The sequence below is a fragment of the Pecten maximus genome, chromosome 2 (assembly GCF_902652985.1).
Source record: "Pecten maximus chromosome 2, xPecMax1.1, whole genome shotgun sequence".
NCBI lineage: Eukaryota > Metazoa > Mollusca > Bivalvia > Pectinida > Pectinidae > Pecten > Pecten maximus.
In genome coordinates, this window is record NC_047016.1 from 6,207,537 (window position 1) to 6,225,817 (window position 18,281).

Below are 18,281 nucleotides of genomic sequence, written 5' to 3' on the forward strand. Positions count from 1 at the left end.
ATCTCCTTCAAAAGAATTCCAATTCAACTGTTTTTGCAAAATAAGTAATTCCTCTTTATTAATTTCAGTATTCTTTTTGTCCAGAGATCATGTCCTACATTTTCCAACCAATTTCTTTGAAGTTTGCAGGTAGGCTTTGAAATCATGATATGTCAGTGTGTTTCCCTGAAAAGAAATTTAATTCAATGACTTTTGCAAAACTTATTTCCTTTTGTTTATTTCAATATTTGATTTTTGCCTCGAGATTTCCTCCTATATTTTCTGACCGATTTCTTTGAATCTTAAAATGCATTGAGTGTCATGATAAAAAGTTGTTTCAGAAATTAAATATTAAATTTGTAGTGAGAATTATAGCATGCCAGATAGTCACTTTTAATAGGTAATGCAAATCTTATTTTGATACGTACACGATAGTATATTATACAAATTTATCATCTGTGTCTGTGCAATAGTCCAGAATGTTTGTACTGGTATGTAATCGACCGCTGTTCTATTGCATGAGGCCAAAACAGACACCCATGATATAGTTGTTTTACTACATAATCACTAAAATACACTTAGAATCACTGAAATCTTAACTTTCCTGTCGGCCTAGAAGTCGCCATGACTGTCGTCTGGCAGTGTTGACATCTGAGTGACTAATTCCGAAACGTCATAGATATATAGGTGTTCAATAGTTTCGTACGTGACCAAATTCCGAAGCGTCTCAGGTGTTCATTAGTTTGCATGTGATCATGAAATAGTCATTTTAGCTGTGTAATAATTCATTATATACCTTATGCGTAAAGTTAAAGAAAATCAAACGCATTATGTAATAAGTAACAATATGGCATTCAACAGGCCTATATTGTTCTGCCCTGCGATACTCTTGTTAGGTTAATTCATTTTCAAAGCACTTTTTTTTTGTAATTAATATATTATAGTGTAAATAAAACAACTGTGTTTTTTTCTTCAGCAACCTGACTAAACAATTGAAATTAAAGCTATAGACTGATGACAGGCCTGTACACGATGGGATTTCTCTGCTGTCCACAAGTGTCATTTCTCATCGTGCTAGCATTTATATCGTCTCCTACACAAGTTTTTAGTGATTCATCTTTCAATGATCGGTTTGAGTATAGTGAAATCCTTTCACGTGTGGCATCAGCCCATCTGATGCAAGAAAGTGTGGTCAAAGAACATTTAGTAAAAAAGATTGGCTGGGACCAGACACTGAGTGAAAAACAGGGAACATTTCTTGATCAAGGAGATGCCATACTGGCCTGGGCCAGGAGGAATAATACAGTGTCCGAGGAATGCACTAATGTACTGGGACTTCTAATTAATGCCCTGGGTGATCAGGAACTCTGGGCTGTAGAATGTGAGTAAATGGTTTATCCATTGAACATTTTCCTTTACTTAGCATTAATCTAAAAGATTGTTTCATGGTCATTAAAGCTTTAATGTTAGCGTGATGATCATCTACATAACATCGTACACAGGTTCTTTATCAGGCATCCAGTGACCATTGATTTTTCATGATTTTAGAAGTCAAATCACTATTTCTCAGAAATCTGAAGGATCAAAACATAGTTAAATAGATATGTTCCTTCAACCCAAAGAGTCAGATCTGAATTGTGAGAGTCAAAACATACTCCCAAGTGTCTACTCGATGCCCAGTTTGTCATACATATGTAACATTCTATATAAACTAAGGCAGTTTGTGGGATACCGTATACTGCATCTCTAAATATGTGTGTCTAAATTTTTGAGGAGTATTATAAAAACAGACCAGTACAAACTAAAGGATTTTACAGTTGCATTGTTAAGAGAAACTTCATGCATGAAGTTTCTCTTAACAATGCAACTGTAAAATCAATGGTCACTGGATGCCTGATAAAGAACCTGTGTACGATGTTATGTAGATGATCATCACGCTAACTGAACAGGTGCATTACCATTACAGTTACAACAGCTGTAAATGTGCATTAGTTCAATTTGATAGTTTTAATCATATTTCAGTTATTTTGCGCTAAAGACATTGTGTGGGCTCGCTGTTTTATGTTCACATTCCTTGGAATTTTGGTGAAACCTATTGTATACACCTATATCAATGGCATATTTATTATGATTATGATAATCAAAGTTTTGTAATTATATTGTTTTGTGTGCAATGCATAAGACATGTATAATTTGGCTCTCTGTTGAAGATTAATAATTATATAATCCGCTAATATTTGAGTGTGAAAAAAAATATGAAGATTTACAGTAAAGCGATTTTATGAAACTTGCAAATGTCTCTAAGAGACTTGTTTCATAAAATCACATTAAGTTCCAAAAAAAAGATCCTATCCTGTATATATTTTATACTTTGATCTTTTAATTAATCTATTCAAAATTAATTGAGCAGTTCTGGATGCAGTTGGTAAGCCCCCTAGTGGAGTACTTCAGTTTGACTTGATATGGCCTGGTCAGTATGATCAGTGCATCGACATCTCGGCCAGGATCAACAACACCAACCTCAACAAGATGGTGGACATCCAGGGAATGTACTACCGCCTTGAAATCAGACTGGCTCTGAACCTGCCACCAAGCATGTTTGTAGAGACGGTAAGGACAGACTTATTTGTAATTACATTTCATATTAGGAAGACATCTTTAGGATGTGAGGGTATCTATGAATCCTATGCTTCATGTTAAAATTAGTTTATGTAAAAGTTAATCTGAAATGCTTAGGTGAAAGAATCTTACAATTTTTTATCTAAAATTTTTGAAACTAATTTATCTTTGTGATTAATTTGATTTTCAGCCACTTTTAGCTATTTATTTGAAAGACTTGACGTTTGGAGTGTGTGTACCCTCCCAGTGTAGTAAGACTGACATCATTGGTGTTTCTGCAGCAGGTAATATAAGTTATACTACGTAACAGTGGTTTACTACACTGTACATGTAATAAGAATATTTTTTCCATGGCTTTAGTATTTTCCCTTCCCAAATATTGATGTGTTGCCTTTCAACTTATAGGTAACTGCTGCATTACAATCCACATCAGTTATCTTTCGAGCAATCAGTTTTTAAATTACCCCAGACAAGTGACCTATTTCAATTGCTTTTTGTTCTATATTACAAAATAATTTGAAATGATTTTTACAATTTCAGCAAATGCTGTGCTGAATCCAATTCTACCAGGCACACTTAAAAATGCAACTATCCAAGGAATAGACGACCCACACCCCGCTGTGTTTGAAAATCGCCCTGAGACGGTAGCCACACTGTAAGATGGCATAACACGTTAATCTCTTGTCCTATAAGATTAATTGTCTTGTCTGGAATTTCTACATCAAAGGCAATCACAACCCCAGCTACTGCCAGTAACCATTATCCTGTCAAAGATTTAAATGTTACATCATCACACAATTCTATAAAATATTGAGGAAAGTTAAGGGTCTTTGTTGTCAGATTAAAGTGAATAATATGATAAAATTAAATTTCTCAGACAGTTGTTTTATAATTTTATCAATTGAGTGCAATGCTATAAGAGAGTTAATTTAAATCATATTTTGCAGTTTCACTTGAAATTATTGCTTTTATGCTGTACTGAACCAGATGATTTTTTTCTTCTACTTTGCTTATCATTGTTAGATTTGTCGGCTAATTAACAGTATTAATGGTCTGAAATACTCAATCTCTTTAATATGTAGCACTATTTGAACCATACACATCAATGCCTACAATGAAAATCTAAAAAAAATTGCTCCTTATGGAAATATTGTTAAATGTCAATTTAATGATTAAAAACAAATCAATAGAAAAAGGGTGCAAATACATTTGCAACTCTGATATATATCCATATTTATCTTATATATCATATATGTTTCTTCTGAAAAATATTTTTTTTTTGTTGATTCAGGTTGATGAGTTTTCACGTGTCCATTTGTAAATTCAGTAAAAGTCAATAATTGTATCATATATATCATTCATGTACAGTGTCATTGGTTCCCTTCTGGCATTTTTCCTGGTGATTGGAACGCTGTATGACCTCTTGATCAATCAACCTTCCCTAATAGAAGATACTAGTCTATCAAATGGTATCGAGCAGAGGTCACAGGTCAACACCAACGCCCAGGATCTCAATGCAACCCTGATCAGTTACTCAGAAAGCACAGAGACTGAACTCCTAAATGATGGTAAACAACTCACGACGGTAACCATCCGACACAAAATTACGAGTTATGGTAAGGCTGCTGGAGATTCTCTTAACAGTTACTTTTCAAAACAAATAATAATCATAGTTAAGTAAAGCAGAGTATGATTACCTCAGTCATAGTTAGATATGGCAGTTTGACAGTAAAACTGGTGAAAGGCAGAGAACCAGTGTTTGTGTGAAATAACAATACTATAAGATAAAATGTTTTTGGACAGCAGTGGATAGTTATGCTTAACACTGTTAATACAAGTAGTCAAATATCATTGTTAGTTCTCTCTCATATAATGAAAGTAATTTTGCAATTTCCATTTAAAAAAAAAAGTAAAAAATAGCCTTCACAAAAGATATTAAACACTACATCTTTTTCTTTGATTAGAAATACAGTTTATGTTACCCTGACAATATCACATTTTCATTAGAGACCATAGGAAGGTTCCTGATGGGCTTCTCTATGTATACCAATGGCTACAAGATACTGAGTACAGAGACAAGTCCGAGTCAGATCAAGGCCGTCAATGGCATCCGAGTACTCAGTCTCGGCTGGGTCATACTAGGCCACACCTACTATTTCACCTCCAGTTTGTGTAGTAAGTATCCGCCATCCGAGGCCACACCTACTATTTCACCTCCAGTTTGTGTAGTAAGTATCTGTCATTCTAGGCCACACCTACTATTTCACCTCCAGTTTGTGTAGTAAGTATCTGTGTCATTCTAGGCCACACCTACTACTTCACCTCCAGTTTGTGTAGTAAGTATCTGTGTCATTCTAGGCCACACCTACTATATCACCTCCAGTTTGTGTAGTAAGTATCTGTGTCATTCTAGGCCACACCTACTATATCACCTCCATTTTGTGTAGTAAGTATCTGTCATTCTAGGCCACACCTACTTTTTCACCTCCAGTCCGTATAGTAAGTATCTGTCATTCTAGGTCACACCTACTATTTCACATCCACTCTGTATAGTAAGTATCTGTGTCATTCTAGGCCACACCTACTTTTTCACCTCCAGTTTGTGTAGTAAGTATCTGTAATTCTAGGCCACACCTACTATTTCACCTCCACTCTGTATAGTAAGTATCTGTGTCGTTGTTGGTCACATAGCTACCTATATGTGTATACCTACAAAATATGTGTTTACTTAATCTCCATCCATGAAGTTCTGTGTTAATACCTATAGTTTCTGTAGATACGTAATTATGGTATAATATAATGACAGTAGTTTGCATACTTTGAATTCAACAGTTTGCAAAGGAAAGCTAAATGCTTGTAAAATTGTTACTACTGTTTAATCTCATTATCTCAATGTCAGGAGGGGTCATTACTTCAGCTAGCTAAAGGTCTCTGGCTATTGTTTGGTTCTGACGCCAACCGACCTTTAACAACCGAACCCTATTTGACCCTGCGCAAGTTCCGTCCTGATTTCAGGGCGGAAAGAAAGACACAATAATATCGGTATTCATAAGTCTAAACTTGATGACAACGGTGTGTACTTACAGTTTAGGTATTATATATCCCATTTAAACAGTCCAATCACTGATTCACACCAAGTTAATAATACTTTGACACAAAACACTTTGCTACAATATTCCACCGCTTCACGTAACCTATTTCGAATATGGTGGCATTGGTTGTAAAAAATACGGAATGTGTGTACCAAGCGGAACAAATATAAAGTGTAAAGCAAATAGCTTTTTCGTTTGTTTTGCTTTATAAAATGTATATACATCATATGCATGTATGTTACTGATAATGTCTGCTTTTAGAAAATCTGGTTGTGGCACAACAATGGGCTCCACGCTGGACATTCCAGGCTGTACTTAGTGCCCTGTTTTCTGTCGACTCATTCTTCCTTCTCAGGTAAGCCATCAAAATATATAAACTTTTACGTACCAGTTGTTAGTAAGTATTTCTGTTAATCAGGAGAGGATATTTTTTTTTACCGTTACGCCACCATTATATTTTAAAGATTTTGATATCTTGATTTTTATGCTCAGAAGATGAATAAAAACTTATTTCTGAAGTCAGTGCAATCCTACATTATCAGTTAAGATCACTTTCTTCGGTCATTCTGGTACCACCAGCTGGTGGAGTCTAGCCGACAGATTTCCCGGATTATCTCCCCTTCGTTCAATATGCGTTCCTATACACTGTAAATCTACTTATATTTCAGTGGCATGTTGGGATCTTTCCTAACTTTGAAAGAAATGCAAAAGAGAAATGGCAAGATCAACTGGCTGATCTACTACTTCCATCGCTTCTGGAGGTAAGAGAATCACATTACATATGCTTTGATAAAACCTCTGATCATTGTTTTCCTTTATGCAAATTGTGATGAATGGGAACTCATATGAAATGCATACACATATATCTTGTTTTTTTAAGAGTTTAATTAGTTGAAACGAGCATTCTTTTTTTATATCATTAGCCTATTGACACCAGCCTACATGTTGATATTGGTGACATATATAGAGCTATTCCACTACCGGTTGATGATATTGTATGATATTTCAGATTGACACCAGCCTACATGTTGATACTGGTGACGTATATAGGCCTGTTTCACTACCGGTTGATGACATTGTATGACATTTCAGATTGACACCAGCCTACATGTTGATAATGGTGACGTATATAGGCCTGTTCCACTACTGGGGAGATGGACCTTTCTGGCCTCAGTTTGCTCCTGGTTATGATGTCTGTATCAAACATTGGTGGAGAAATCTACTCTACATACAGAACTTCTTCCCTGTCACAGAGCAGGTTTGAACCATTAGATTATTTAGGATCAAAGGGGCAAAGGTTTGGACTGATTTGAGTGTTTCAAAGATTCTGAGCTCATGAGGCAGGAAGTGACAGTGGTCACACATATATAAGTCTTTTAGCATTATCTGGAAAACCATCAAATATTAACAAACTATTTTGTTAAATCATTGCATGATATTCATGTGGTTGATACACTCTAATTTTCACCTTCATAGTTATAATAATTGACTTTAAAAAAATGTGTCTTTATATGTAATATAGAAGTACAGGTGAATAATGTTCTACAGGTAAATCATTCTTATTTCATCTGATAAATTGTACATTCAGCTGGTAAAAATTAGGTGCAAAGTGAAAATGCAATCCTCTCTATATACAATCTACATAATGTGACTTGTGTCAAATAGTGTCATTTCTGTTGTAGTGTATTGGGTGGTCATGGTATCTAGCCAATGACATGCAGTTTTTTATCATCACCCCACTCATCCTGATCCCCCTGTACAGGTAAGACATCCCACTCATCCTGATCCCCCTATACAGGTAAGAAATCCCACTCATCCTGACCCCCCTGTACAGGTAAGAAATCCCACTCATCCTGATCCCCCTGTACAGGTAAGAAATCCCAAAATCATCCTGATCCCCCTGTACAGGTAAGAAATCACAAACTCATCCTGATCCCCCTGTACAGGTAAAAAATCACAAACTTACCCTGATCTCCCTGTACAGGTAAGAAATCCCTAACTCATCTTGACCCCCCTGTACAGGTAAGAAATCCCTAACTCATCCTGATCCCCCTGTACAGGTAAGACATCCCACTCATCCTATCCCCCTGTACAGTTAAGAAATCACACTCATCCTGATCCCCCTGTACAGGTAAGAAACCCCAAAATCATCCTGATCCCCCTGTACAGGTAAGAAATCCCAAAATCATCCTGATCCCCCTGTACAGGTAAGAAATCCCAAAATCATCCTGATCCCCCTGTACAGGTAAGGAAATCACACTCATCCTGATCCCCCTGTACAGGTAAGACATCACACTCATCCTGATCCCCCTGTACAGGTAAGAAATCACACTTATCCTGATCCCCCTGTACAGGTAAGACATCACACTCATCCTGATCCCCCTGTACAGGTAAGAAATCACACTCATCCTGATCCCCCTGTACAGGTAAGAAATCCCAAAATCATCCTGATCCCCCTGTACAGGTAAGAAATCCCAAAATCATCCTGATCCCCCTGTACAGGTAAGAAATCCCAAAATCATCCTGATCCCCCAGTACAGGTAAGAAATCACACTCATTCTGATCCCCCTGTACAGGTAAGACATCACACTCATCCTGATCCCCCTGTACAGGTAAGAAATCACACTCATCCTGATCCCCCTGTACAGGTAAGACATCACACTCATCCTGATCCCCCAGTACAGGTAAGAAATCCCAAAATCATCCTGATCCCCCAGTACAGGTAAGAAATCACACTCATTCTGATCCCCCTGTACAGGTAAGACATCCCACTCATCCTGATCCCCCTGTACAGGTAAGAAATCCCACTCATCCTGATCCCCCTGTACAGGTAAGAAATCCAAAACTCATCCTGATCCCCCTGTACAGGTAAGAAATCACAAACTTACCCTGATCTCCCTGTACAGGTAAGAAATCCCTAACTCATCTTGACCCCACTGTACAGGTAAGAAATCCCTAACTCATCCTGATCCCCCTGTACAGGTAAGACATCCCACTCATCCTATCCCCCTGTACAGTTAAGAAATCACACTCATCCTGATCCCCCTGTACAGGTAAGAAACCCCAAAATCATCCTGATCCCCCTGTACAGGTAAGAAATCCCAAAATCATCCTGATCCCCCTGTACAGGTAAGAAATCCCAAAATCATCCTGATCCCCCAGTACAGGTAAGAAATCACACTCATTCTGATCCCCCTGTACAGGTAAGACATCACACTCATCCTATCCCCCTGTACAGGTAAGACATCACACTCATCCTGATCCCCCTGTACAGGTAAGAAATCACACTCATCCTGATCCCCCTGTACAGGTAAGACATCACACTCATCCTATCCCCCAGTACAGGTAAGAAATCACACTCATTCTGATCCCCCTGTACAGGTAAGACATCACACTCATCCTATCCCCCAGTGCAGGTAAGAAATCACACTCATCCTGATCCCCCTGTACAGGTAAGACATCACACTCATCCTGATCCCCCTGTACAGGTAAGAAATCACACTCATCCTGATCCCCCTGTACAGGTAAGACATCACACTCATCCTGATCCCCCTGTACAGGTAAGACATCACACTCATCCTGATCCCCCTGTACAGGTAAGAAATCCCAAAATCATCCTGATCCCCCAGTACAGGTAAGAAATCACACTCATTCTGATCCCCCTGTACAGGTAAGACATCCCACTCATCCTGATCCCCCTGTACAGGTAAGAAATCCAAAACTCATCCTGATCCCCCTGTACAGGTAAGAAATCACAAACTTACCCTGATCTCCCTGTACAGGTAAGAAATCCCTAACTCATCTTGACCCCCCTGTACAGGTAAGAAATCCCTAACTCATCCTGATCCCCCTGTACAGGTAAGACATCCCACTCATCCTATCCCCCTGTACAGTTAAGAAATCACACTCATCCTGATCCCCCTGTACAGGTAAGAAACCCCAAAATCATCCTGATCCCCCTGTACAGGTAAGAAATCCCAAAATCATCCTGATCCCCCTGTACAGGTAAGAAATCCCAAAATCATCCTGATCCCCCTGTACAGGTAAGAAATCACACTCATCCTGATCCCCCTGTACAGGTAAGACATCACACTCATCCTGATCCCCCTGTACAGGTAAGAAATCACACTCATCCTGATCCCCCTGTACAGGTAAGAAATCCCAAAATCATCCTGATCCCCCTGTACAGGTAAGAAATCCCAAAATCATCCTGATCCCCCTGTACAGGTAAGAAATCCCAAAATCATCCTGATCCCCCAGTACAGGTAAGAAATCACACTCATTCTGATCCCCCTGTACAGGTAAGACATCACACTCATCCTATCCCCCAGTACAGGTAAGAAATCACACTCATCCTGATCCCCCTGTACAGGTAAGACATCACACTCATCCTGATCCCCCTGTACAGGTAAGAAATCACACTCATCCTGATCCCCCTGTACAGGTAAGACATCACACTCATCCTGATCCCCCTGTACAGGTAAGAAATCCCAAACTCATCCTGATCCCCCTGTACAGGTAAGACATCACACTCATCCTGATCCCCCTGTACAGGTAAGACATCACACTCATCCTGATCCTCCTGTACAGGTAAGTCATCCCACTCATCATATCCCCCTGTACAGGTAAGAAATCACACTCATCCTGATCCCCCTATACAGGTAAGACATCACACTCATCCTGATCCCCCTGTACAGGTAAGACATCACACACATCCTGATCCTCCTGTACAGGTAAGACATCACACTCATCATATCCCCCTGTGCAGGTAAGACATCCCACTCATCCTGATCCCCCTGTACAGGTAAGACATCCCACTCATCCTGATCCTAAGGTACTGGTCACAACTCCATAAACAGATATTATGTAATTATACAAACACTCTGAATTTATATTAATGTCGGCATGAACACATTATTATACAAACACTCAGAATTCACATAAATACCAGTTTAGATGCAACAGTTTGGTAAAATAAAGATAGCAATGAAACTGAGCTGTGGACTGTTACCTGTACTGACAGCTGTCTCTGTTACAGGAAGCCAGTGGTAGGATATATCATCATCGGTGTACTCATCATGGAGCAGTTCCTGTTTCGTGGTCTCATCTCTGTGTACTATGGCTTCAAGATGAATATTCCTGACCCCCAGTAAGTATCCTTCAGATGATCCCGCATTTAAGGTATTAGGAACTTCTCCAAACTGGCTTCAGACAAGAACTTTAGAATGATTTAGGCAGGGAGTGATTTTGGTTTGCAGACCCAAGATTTATCAGCCTGCCTGTAACTAGATATAGATGCTCCAATAGCATTTTGTAACATTACACTCACTATTTCCTCTTTTGAAGGCACCAATTGGATTGGTTCAATGAGATGTACCAGAGACCATACTCCCGTATCAGCCCGTACCTTATAGGTATTTTAACCGGCTATGTTCTGTGGAGGACAGATCGCAAGGTTCAAATGTCCAAGGTAAATCATAATTCTAAAGAGACAATAATCTCAGTCATGGCCAGTAACCACACATGTCGATTGTCAGTCCTGTGTCCAAGATTCACATATTATGTCGTACATGTATGTCAGTCCTGTATCCAAGATTCACATATTATGTCATACATGTATGTCAGTCTTGTGTCCAAGGTTCACATATTATGTCATACATGTATGTCAGTCCTGTGTCCAGGATTCACATATTATGTCGTACATGTATGTCAGTCCTGTATCCAAGGTTCACATATTATGTCATATATTTATGTCAGTCCCAGTCTCAATGTCATCAAATTGGATATGTAGCAGCATGAATCTTTTATGACTTTTCTTTGAGTTTTTGAGGACAATCAACACAAACCTACCAAAGACTTTAGCTCTGATCAATTATGGTACTATTTTGATAGTGATATTTTAAACTACATTAACACAATAGGTAGATAATGTGTGACTTTGAGATTTGGTTCCTTACAGCTGACTGTTTTGATTGGCTGGGCGCTGTCCTTGACCTGTGTGATTTCGGTTGTTTATGGAACCCTACAGGAGAACAAGGGTCATCTTAACTCTCTACAAGTTGATGGTGTGTACAATGCCGTCTGTAAAACCGTTTGGAGCCTCGGCTTAGCCTGGATCATCTTTGCCTGTAATACAGGATATGGAGGTATATTTAACATTTAAACGCTTGGTAGATTGTATTTATTGGCAAGATCAATGCAATCTGAGTGACTGATAAATAGAATGACTCCCATTAGGTTAGAGGGGCGGACCAATACAGGAAATAAAGGATGTAGCCTTCCTGTAGTTAGAGGGGTGGACCAGTACAGGAAATAAAGGATGTAGTTAGAGGGGTAGACCAATACAGGAAATAAAGGATGTGGCCTTGATGTGGTTAGAGGGGCGGACCAATACAGGAAATAAAGGATGTGGCCTTCCTGTGGTAAGAGGGGTGGACCAATACAGGAAATAAAGGATGTGGTCATCCTGTGGTAAGGGGGGTGGGAAATACAGGAAATAAAGGATGTGGCCTTCCTGTGGTTAGAGGGGTGGACCAATACAGGAAATAAAGGAAGTGGCCTTCCTGTGGTTAGAGGGGTGGACCAATACAGGAAATAAAGGATGTAGCCTTCCTATGGTTAGAGGGGTGGACCAATACAGGAAATAAAGGATGTGGCCTTCCTGTGGTTAGAGGGGTGGACCAATACAGGAAATAAAGGATGTGGTTAGAGGGGTAGACCAATACAGGAAATAAAGGATGTGGCCTTGATGTGGTTAGAGGGGCGGACCAATACAGGAAATAAAGGATGTGGCCTTCCTGTGGTTAGAGGGGTAGACCAATACAGGAAATAAAGGATGTGGCCTTCCTGTGGTTAGAGGGGTGGACCAATACAGGAAATAAAGGATGTGGCCTTCCTGTGGTAAGAGGGGTGGACCAATACAGGAAATAAAGGATGTGGCAATCCTGTGGTTAGAGGGGCAGACCAATATAGGAAATATAGGATGTGGCCTTCGTGTGGTTAGAGGGGTGGACCCGGCCAATACAGGAAATAAAGGATGTGGTTAGAGGGGTAGACCAATACAGGAAATAAAGGATGTGGCCTTGATGTGGTAAGAGGGGTGGACCAATACAGGAAATAAAGGATGTGGCCTTCCTGTGATAAGAGGGGTGGACCATTACAGGAAATAAAGGATGTGGCCTTCCTGTGGTTAGAGGGGTGGACCAATACAGGAAATAAAGGATGTGGCCTTCCTGTGGTTAGAGGGGTGGACCAATACAGGAAATAAAGGATGTGGCCTTCCTGTGGTTAGAGGGGTGGACCAATACAGGAAATAAAGGATGTAGCCTTCCTATGGTTAGAGGGGCGGACCAATACAGGAAATAAAGGATGTGGCCTTCCTTTGGTTAGAGGGGCGGACCAATACAGGAAATAAAGGATGTGGCCTTGATGTGGTTAAAGGGGTGGACCAATACAGGAAATAAAGGATGTGGCCTTCCTGTGGTAAGAGGGGTGGACCAATACAGGAAATAAAGGATGTAGCCTTCCTATGGTTAGAGGGGCGGACCAATACAGGAAATAAAGGATGTGGCCTTCCTTTGGTTAGAGGGGCGGACCAATACAGGAAATAAAGGATGTGGCCTTGATGTGGTTAAAGGGGTGGACCAATACAGGAATAAAGGATGTGGCCTTCCTGTGGTAAGAGGGGTGGACCAATACAGGAAATAAAGGATGTGGCCTTCCTGTGGTTAGAGGGGTGGACCAATACAGGAAATAAAGGATGTGGCAATCCTGTGGTAAGAGGGGTGGACCAATACAGGAAATAAAGGATGTGGCAATCCTGTGGTTAGAGGGGCGGACCAATACAGGAAATAAAGGATGTGGTTAGAGGGGCGGACTAATACAGGAAATATAGGATGTGGCCTTCCTGTGGTTAGAGGGGTGGACCAATACAGGAAATAAAGGATGTGGCAATCCTGTGGTAAGAGGGGTGGACCAATACAGGAAATAAAGGATGTGGCAATCCTGTGGTTAGAGGGGCGGACCAATACAGGAAATAAAGGATGTGGTTAGAGGGGCGGACCAATACAGGAAATAAAGGATGTGGCCTTCCTATGGTTAGAGGGGCGGACCAATACAGGAAATAAAGGATGTGGCCTTCCTATGGTTAGAGGGGTGGACCAATACAGGAAATAAAGGATGTGGTTAGAGGGGCGGACCAATACAGGAAATAAAGGATGTGGTTAGATGGGCGGACCAATACAGGAAATAAAGGATGTGGTTAGAGGGGCGGACCAATACAGGAAATAAAGGATGTGATTAGAGGGGCGGACCAATACAGGAAATAAAGGATGTGGTTAGAGGGGCGGACCAATACAGGAAATAAAGGATGTGGCCTTCCTATGGTTAGAGAGATGGACCAATACAGGAAATAAAGGATGTAGCCTTCCTGTGGTAAGAGGGGTGGCCTTGATATCATTAGAGGAAATGTTGTGGCTTACTATTACTTGTATATGGGTTTTTTTAGGTATAGTTACAGAGTTCCTTTCATTGTCTGTTGGCACCATTCGTTTATATTTTAATGTACATGTATAATTACAGAGATCCTTTCATCCAGTTTGTAGGGAGCATTTGTTTATTTTTAGTTATAGTTACGGAGTTGCCTTTGCCCGGTCTGTAAGGAGCATTTGTTTATTTCTAGGTATAATTACGGAATTCCTTTCCTCTGGTCTGTGGGGACCATTTGGAAGGCTGACCTATTGCGCCTACCTGATTCATCCGATAATGATGTATGCATTTATCTTGAACCAGCGCTACCCTATCTACTTCACTGATGTCAATATGGTAAGTGTAATGTGTATACTTATTCAAAGTTATACAGGTACTTCCTGCCCTATCTCATAACCCTTTCTGTTTCCTTCTGTTTAAATAATTTTAGAAATTTTTGTTTCTGAAAGTCTTTTGGATCACATACATCTAATGGTCTGCGTTTGTATATTTACAAATTAATAATGTGAAGAGAATTGTTAATAAATCACTGCTTTTAATCTTATATATAAGATTTTATAATATAAGATAGCTTTAGCTATATGCATGTTAACTGGTAGTCTCCCCTTACCCATGATTATTCAATCGGAACTCCTCGGCTGTGCTTCGTTGCATAGTTACATTCGAGGAGTTCCGAGTGATGATTGCTATTTTCAGTAGATCATAAGATCTATACAAAACATTTTGAAATGAAAATGTTGAGATTTAGATATTTTGAAGCAATATGTCGTTTGTAACTGTTAAACCAAGTGAATTGCATGTTAAAGAGAACCTGTCTTCTTCTTTGCTAATGTTGTCAGTGTATGACATGTTCTGAGATGTCATTTAAAAAGGATTCCTCTTCTGTACATCTTTGTTTTCTCTCGTCTCTTATATAGGACCCCTCTTCTGTACATCTTTGTTTTCTCTCGTCTCTTATATAGGACCCCTCTTTTGTACATCTTTGTTCTCTCTCGTCTCTTATATAGGACCCCTCTTCTGTACATCTTTGTTTTCTCTCGTCTCTTATATAGGATCCCTCTTTTGTACATCTTTGTTCTCTCTCGTCTCTTATATAGGACCCCTCTTTTGTACATCTTTGTTTTCTCTCGTCTCTTATATAGGACCCCTCTTCTGTACATCTTTGTTTTCTCTTGTCTCGTATAAACGCCCCCTCTTCTGTACATCTTTGTTTTCTCTCGTCTCTTATATAGGACCCCTCTTTTGTACATCTTTGTTCTCTCTCGTCTCTTATATAGGACCCCTCTTGTGTACAATTTTGTTTTCTCTTGTCTTCGCTCGTCTCGTATAAACGCCCCCTCTTCTGTACATCTTTGTTTTCTCTCGTCTTTTATATAGGACCCCTCTTGTGTACAATTTTGTTTTCTCTCGTCTTTTATATAGGACCCCTCTTCTGCACATCTTTGTTTTCTCTCGTCTCTTATATAGGACCCCTCTTGTGTACAATTTTGTTTTCTCTCGTCTCTTATATAGGACCCCTCTTGTGTACAATTTTGTTTTCTCTCGTCTCTTATATAGGACCCCTCTTTTGTACGTCTTTGTTTTCTGGTCTGGTATAAAGGACCCCCTCTTCTGTACAATTTTGTTTTCTCTTGTCTTCGCTCGTCTCGTATAAACGCCCCCTCTTCTGTACATCTTTGTTTTCTCTCGTCTTTTATATAGGACCCCTCTTGTGTACAATTTTGTTTTCTCTCGTCTCTTATATAGGACCCCTCTTGTGTACAATTTTGTTTTCTCTCGTCTCTTATATAGGACCCCTCTTTTGTACGTCTTTGTTTTCTGGTCTGGTATAAAGGACCCCCTCTTCTGTACAATTTTGTTTTCTCTTGTCTTCGCTCATCTCGTATAAATGCCCCCTCTTCTGTACATCTTTGTTTTTTCTCGTCTCGTATAAATGCCCCCTCTTCTGTACATCTTTGTTTTCTCTTGTCTCGTATAAACGCCCCCTCTTCTGTACATCTTTGTTTTCTCTTGTCTCGTATAAATGCCCCCTCTTCTGTACATCTTTGTTTTCTCTTGTCTCGTATAAACGCCCCCTCTTCTGTACCTCTTTGTTTTCCGCTGGTCTTTTGAATAGGGTCCCGCTTTTTTAAATTTTTGTTTTCTGTTTTCCAGGTTTACATGTTTCTGGGTCACTGGATTATGTCATACTGCCTGGCTTTCTTTGTCTCTCTGGCTTTTGAAGCCCCAATGATTGGATTGGAAAAGATTCTATTTCAAAGAGAAAAACGCCATTGAATAATCTAAACAAAAACTGTTCAAGTGGAGAAAAGCTATGAAGCTCATAATGTACTGCTGGTTTGTTACTGATTAAGAACATTGCGATAATATAGAGTTTGTAACAAGTTTGTTTACTCATAGAAGTATTAGGTTGTAGTTTATGTTAAGAATGTATGGTCTGTAGAAGGTCGGTAAATGTATAACATATGTTCATTGGTTGATAGAGGAAATAAAGTTGATAAAAAGAAAGCTCCTTAATGCACCGATAAATAGGATGTTTCTTGATAAGTTGACAAAAAGTTGGTTTATTGATGAGTTGATAAACATGATGTTAATTGATGAGTTGATGAATAGGATGTTAATTGATGAGTTGATGAATAGGATGTTAATTGACGAGTTGATAAACAGGATGTTTATTGATGAGTTGAAGTAAATAGGATGTTAATTAATGAGTTGATAAATAGGATGTTAATTGACGAGTTGATGAATAGGATGTTAATTGACGAGTTGATAAACAGGATGTTAATTGATGAGTTGATAAATAGGATGTTTATTGATGAGTTGATAAATAGGATGTTAATTGATGAGTTGATAAATAGGATGTTTATTGATGAGTTGATAAATAGGATGTTAATTGATGAGTTGATAAACAGGATGTTAATTGACGAGTTGATGAATAGGATGTTAATTGACGAGTTGATAAACAGGATGTTAATTGATGAGTTGATAAATAGGATGTTAATTGATGAGTTGATAAACAGGATGTTAATTGATGAGTTGATGAATAGGATGTTAATTGACAAGTTGATAAATATGATGTTAATTGATGAGTTGATAAATAGGATGTTAATTGATGAGTTGATAAATAGAATGTTAATTGATGAGAGTTGATAAATAGGATGTTTATTGATGAGTTGATAAATAGGATGTTAATTGATGAGTTGATAAATAGGATGTTAATTGATGAGTTGATAAACAGGATGTTAATTGACGAGTTGATGAATAGGATGTTAATTGACGAGTTGATAAACAGGATGTTAATTGATGAGTTGATAAATAGGATGTTAATTGATGAGTTGATAAACAGGATGTTAATTGATGAGTTGATGAATAGGATGTTAATTGACAAGTTGATAAATATGATGTTAATTGATGAGTTGATAAATAGGATGTTAATTGATGAGTTGATAAATAGAATGTTAATTGATGAGAGTTGATAAATAGGATGTTTATTGATGAGTTGATAAATAGGATGTTAATTGATGAGTTGATAAATAGAATGTTAATTGATGAGAGTTGATAAATAGGATGCTTATAGATGAGTTGATAAATAGGATGTTAATTGACGAGTTGATAAATAGGATGTTAATTGACGAGTTGATAAATAGGATGTTAATTGACGAGTTGATAAATAGGATGTTAATTGACGAGTTGATAAATAGGATGTTAATTGACGAGTTGATAAATAGGATGTTAATTGATGAGTTGATAAACAGGATGTTAATTGATGAGTTGATAAATAGGATGCTTATTGATGAGTTGATAAAAAGGAAGTTTATTGATGAGTTGATAAAAAGGAAGTTTATTGATGAGTTGATTGATAGGATGTTAATAATTCCCCACTATGTACTTTATACCAATAATGAGTAGTATCTCACTGTATTGAAACAGACACATTATTTTGTACTGTACCAGGTATGTACAGTATTTTATACTGTACCAGGTATGTACAGTATTTTGATGGCGAAACAGATGTAATTTTATTCAGTTTTATTTTCTAATATAAAGACTTTACCATTTAAAAATCAAAATACTGTTGCATTATACTTGTGACAGCTGAGAGTA

At 38.6% G+C, this 18,281-nt stretch overlaps 1 protein-coding gene across 1 annotated transcript; it reads left to right on the top strand.

The window, feature by feature from the left end:
* Nucleotides 1-958: 958 nt before the first annotated feature.
* Nucleotides 959-18,034, top strand: LOC117315140 (nose resistant to fluoxetine protein 6-like). Its single transcript, XM_033869287.1, has 15 exons — nt 959-1,360; nt 2,390-2,589; nt 2,789-2,882; nt 3,139-3,253; nt 3,967-4,214; nt 4,606-4,773; nt 5,952-6,045; nt 6,359-6,451; nt 6,783-6,948; nt 7,373-7,452; nt 10,729-10,839; nt 11,037-11,160; nt 11,650-11,836; nt 14,371-14,513; nt 16,332-18,034. Exons 1-15 carry the CDS (start codon nt 994-996, stop codon nt 16,452-16,454), a joined length of 2,313 nt encoding a protein of 770 aa, XP_033725178.1. The 5' UTR covers nt 959-993; the 3' UTR covers nt 16,455-18,034.
* Nucleotides 18,035-18,281: the final 247 nt, after the last annotated feature.